This window comes from Rutidosis leptorrhynchoides, chromosome 11, assembly GCF_046630445.1.
Source record: "Rutidosis leptorrhynchoides isolate AG116_Rl617_1_P2 chromosome 11, CSIRO_AGI_Rlap_v1, whole genome shotgun sequence".
NCBI lineage: Eukaryota > Viridiplantae > Streptophyta > Magnoliopsida > Asterales > Asteraceae > Rutidosis > Rutidosis leptorrhynchoides.
In genome coordinates, this window is record NC_092343.1 from 52479447 (window position 1) to 52484358 (window position 4912).

The window sequence follows — 4912 nt, forward strand, 5'->3', positions numbered from 1 at the left end:
GTCACCTCAGGCAGCAGCGGCGACGGTGGAGGAGGACACGGTAGCAGTTGTCACCTCAGGCGTTTTAGGGAACAATCTCTGGAAGAATAATATCGCGGTGGAGGTGAGTGAGAGAGCTGAGATGGAGGATGGCGGTGGAGGTGGAGAGTTTACAGAGACATGGAGAGAGGTCGAAGAAGGTATCTTTGAGTGGAAAGGTAGAAGAGGATGGAAGGGTCTGGAATGAAGGTAGAAAGTCAGAGATGGATAGTAAAAATGGAAGAAAATGGGGTTACTATTAACGATTGGTATGGACCAATCAAATGGTGACACAATTTACCACAAATTATATATGTATAAATAATTATGATGTCAAGGGTATAGTTGGAAAATGTCTTTTAAATGATGGTGGATCTACAAAAACCATAGTTGAAATATCACTTCCAAATTGTTAATCCAGTGAAAAAAATGAACGATATAACCGACCCAGCCCAATTCATAACCCAGTCTACCCGATCCGACCCACAAACCGACCCGGATCAACGATACAATATGCTTTCTTGAACAAAAAGATAACAAAAACAAAACACATAAAAACACTTCAAAACCCTAATAATCAGATCCTCACTTCCTTCATCCTCAAAATCAAGATCAAAACAATAATCAACAATCAATCATGGGTCAAGGAACGCCAGGAGGACTGAACCGTCAAAATCAATCCGATAAAAAACCAGACGGTTCAGAAAAAAAGGGAAAAAAATTCGAACCGGCGGCACCACCGGCTCGCGTGGGCCGGAAACAACGAAAACAAAAAGGACCGGAAGCAGCAGCTAGGTTACCAACAGTAACACCACATACAAAATGCAGGTTACGTTTACTAAAATTAGAAAGAATCAAAGATTACTTATTAATGGAAGAAGAATTTGTAGCAAATCAAGAACGATTGAAACCACAAGAGGAAAAAACTGAAGAGGATCGATCTAAAGTTGATGATTTGAGAGGCTCACCGATGAGTGTGGGGAATTTGGAAGAATTAATTGATGAAAATCATGCGATTGTTCCGAGCTCGGTGGGACCGGAGTATTATGTTGGGATATTGTCGTTTGTTGATAAAGATCAGCTGGAACCTGGTTGTGCTATTTTGATGCATAATAAGGTATGTTAGGGTTTCATTGATAGTTTTGTGTTTGATTTTAATTTTGGCTAGGGTTGTGTCATGTGTTTAATTGTGTAGTTATTGTGTCTGATATGTTTTGAATCAATTTGAAGTGATAAAAGTTGTTAAATTGGCTTATCTAGGGTTTTGATATCTTTGAGCTTGATTTTATTTTGGATAGAGTTGTATATGTAGATGTATAATTGTGTATTTAATGTGTTTGATAATGTTTTGAATTGAAAAAGTTGGAAAATTAGTGTAATTAGGGTTTTTAATTTTGATTGATTTGAATTTTCTTAGGGTAATTGTGTATTTGTGTGTGTTTGATAGGGTTCTAAAAAGATCACAAATTTGATTTGTTTTCATGCATTTTGTTGCATCATTGCATTGGCTTAAATTTGCAATTTTTTCAACAAATAAAGTTGTGATTTTTTTAACATTCTTCAAAATAAAGTGGATTATACTTTATATGCCTAATTAACAGTGTAGAGAATGATTCTAGACTGCTTTATTTCTTGATTTCGATGCGTCTATTACTATTTCATATTGTTTGCTTTTGAGTTACAATATCTAGGTTTCATGATTAAGCTAAACCTAAAACTAGACTGTAGTTTTAGTTATATAAATGTTATAATCATTCTATATCTTTAAACACTTTCAGGTTCTGTCTGTTGTTGGGCTTCTTCAAGACGATGTTGACCCAATGGTGTCTGTAATGAAGGTTGAAAAGGCTCCTTTGGAGTCTTATGCTGATATCGGTGGGCTCGATGCCCAGATACAAGAGATTAAGGAGGCTGTCGAGCTCCCTTTGACTCACCCTGAATTATACGAGGACATCGGTATCAAACCTCCAAAGGGAGTTATACTATATGGAGAACCAGGAACCGGCAAAACGTTACTTGCAAAGGTGTGCGTTTGAAACTTTTATCTTGTGCTTTGATTAATACTCGGTGTTGTAGAACTCGTAATTACTCGGCGAGTACTCCGTTTTTGCAACTTGGGGAGTGCTCGGTCAAACTTGGTCTGAACTCTCTAAATTCGGCCAAAATTTGGGATTACTCTGAAAATCGGTCAAAACTTGGTCGACATCCGATTTGCCGAGTACTCCCTAAAAAGCAGGGTTGCAAAAATCGCTACTCGGGGAGTAATCGGCCGGGACATTGGAGGGAGTAATCGGCAATTCGGGGATTAATCGGATTGTTTTTTTTTATTTATTAAATTTAATAATAATTTACAAAATTATGTGTAAATATTAGAAAAAATAAACATAAGCGTCATTGTATCAAACATAAATATAATCGTTCTTTTTGTTCAAAAACTCTAAAGTTCTAGGTTAAATTCATGTTAAAATGTTGACCAATTCTGAATTTGACTGACTTTGACAAACAAATCCGTTTATGACCCATTAACCGCCGTTTTCCGGTTAATTAATTGGATTTTCGAAAGTCGGAACGGACTATTCTTAAAAAGGAGTATTCGGGATCAATCAGGGGTAATAAGGGTTTTTTGCAACAGTGCTAAAAAGTCCCGATTGAGTACTCTCCAGTAATGTTTTTTGCAACCATGTTACTTTCTCTTTGCTTGCAAGACACATTGTTAACTAATTATATGTTGTGTTAGTCTAAATTGTATCTGAGTATTTCTTTTTGTTATATTTCAGGCTGTGGCTAACTCCACGTCAGCAACGTTCTTACGTGTCGTTGGAAGTGAGTTGATTCAAAAGTACCTTGGTGATGGTCCTAAGTTGGTCAGAGAGCTTTTTAGAGTTGCTGATGACTTATCCCCATCTATCGTTTTCATCGACGAAATTGATGCTGTTGGTACAAAGAGGTATGTTAATAAAATTTATATAAATTTGGATTAAATTATTATGAGAACAAGGACTAAATAGGAATATTTGTTTGTAGGTATGATGCACACTCTGGTGGTGAACGTGAAATTCAGAGGACTATGTTGGAACTTTTGAATCAGTTGGATGGTTTTGATTCTAGAGGTGATGTTAAAGTCATACTTGCAACTAATAAGATCGAAAGTCTTGACCCTGCGTTGCTTCGACCCGGTCGTATCGATAGGAAGATCGAGTTCCCTCTTCCCGACATCAAAACTAGGAGGCGCATATTCACGGTACAGTGTCTCGATTTTTAACTCATTAATGCTTTGAACTTTATAAATAAATTGTTCTGTTGTCACCCTTAAGATATCAAGAGTTGAGTAATTAAACTAAATATTTTTGACAGTTGAGTAATCATAAGTAATTTAACGATTTTGCTAACGAAAGCCCTTAGGGATGTTGTTAACGTGCCTAAAATGATTGTGTATGGCGGTTACTCATTGACCTTTTTAGCGGTGTTTATTGAATTTACAATACTTTAATGCATGTTAACGATAGCCCTAAGGTCTGTAGTTAGAAAAATCCATAATTTGAATTATTCACAATTTTTTTTACACACTAAGGTTCACTTGGCTAACATCTTGTTGTGTCATCATTAAAGCGTAGCATACACATGTATAAATTATGGGTGTATTATACTTGCTTAATGATCTTTTTTGTTCAGATACACACATCAAGAATGACCTTATCTGATGACGTGAATTTGGAAGAATTTGTTATGACTAAAGATGAATTCTCCGGGGCTGATATTAAGGCTATTTGTACCGAAGCTGGATTGCTTGCTTTGAGAGAACGCCGAATGAAGGTTACACATCATAAATTACTATACTATCAGTGATTTATCAACATGACATATACTCAATAGCTAATAATTTTTAACGTTTTATTTATTATCAGGTAACACATGCGGATTTTAAGAAGGCAAAGGATAAGGTTATGTTCAAAAAGAAGGAAGGTGTACCAGAAGGACTTTATATGTAACACCACTCATTTTATTTATAGACATATATGCCCCTCTTGGTTGCTATGGATTTAATCATTCAGGTTTCGTATACAGTCGCGTTGGATTCGTTATTGTGTATGTGCTAGTGTTTGACTTTCTCTTATGTTCTGGGAACACTTAAATATGTTGTAATACCTTCTCTGCTGGTAGAAACATTTTGGTTTTCCTTTATGGCTATGTTTTTGAGATTAGACTTCTTTTCATCCCAACGAATAAACCGTGAAAACTAAAAATTGATACGATGAACCCATTAACAATAATAAGAAGGTTATTGCATAAATGTTTCCAGCTAAACTGGGATATAAAGTCATCGCGGATTGTTGCACATTTAGCTTCATGTTTTAGTTGTTATTCGGTCATATATACATAGTGGACCCTCACATCCACTACCCGTTATGAGTTTTTTACCCGTTAGTGACCCGCAGATATCTACAATCCACATGTTTAAGATATATACATATTAATAATAATAATTAAAATTAAAATTAAAATTAAAATTAAAACTATATACCAAGTGTCATTACCTGTTACTGTTCACAGGGGTATTCTTGGTATTTAGTTAATAATATAAAACTAATTCATATCTACAGATACACATGGATATCAACGACTTGCGAGTTGCTCAAACGTGTATCGTAGAGTCCATCTCATTGCGATCGCCGATTCCTACATATAAAAGATGTATTTGTTTATAGTAATATAATACTTTTAGATGATATTTAAAGTTCTAAATAGAAATCTGTAAACTAAACCCAAATAAACCACCCACAGAGGCACAGATTATGGGGTTGAGCTATTAAGTAATTACATATGATACGCCAACTATATGATTGCTTATTTCACGATCTTAGGATCGTTTGAAAACGACCCTTCATACATGTAT

At 35.5% G+C, this 4912-nt stretch overlaps 1 protein-coding gene across 1 annotated transcript; it reads left to right on the forward strand.

Moving 5' to 3' along the window:
- Positions 1–551: 551 nt before the first annotated feature.
- Positions 552–4200, forward strand: LOC139877466 (26S proteasome regulatory subunit 4 homolog A-like). Its single transcript, XM_071864890.1, has 6 exons — positions 552–1135; positions 1797–2042; positions 2796–2965; positions 3043–3259; positions 3691–3831; positions 3924–4200. The coding sequence occupies exons 1-6, from the start codon at positions 656–658 to the stop codon at positions 4005–4007; spliced, it is 1338 nt and encodes a 445-aa protein (XP_071720991.1). The 5' UTR covers positions 552–655; the 3' UTR covers positions 4008–4200.
- Positions 4201–4912: the final 712 nt, after the last annotated feature.

What these genes read in the sequence shown, in the direction of transcription:
- LOC139877466 (XM_071864890.1), top strand. Translation starts at nt 656, where the DNA reads ATGGGTCAAGGAACGCCAGGAGGACTGAACCGTCAAAATCAATCCGAT. An exon ending in CTATTTTGATGCATAATAAG is followed by an intron (nt 1,136 to 1,796) that starts GTATGTTAGGGT and finishes AAACACTTTCAG; the next exon opens with GTTCTGTCTGTTGTTGGGCT. An exon ending in TGAGAGAACGCCGAATGAAG is followed by an intron (nt 3,832 to 3,923) that starts GTTACACATCAT and finishes ATTTATTATCAG; the next exon opens with GTAACACATGCGGATTTTAA.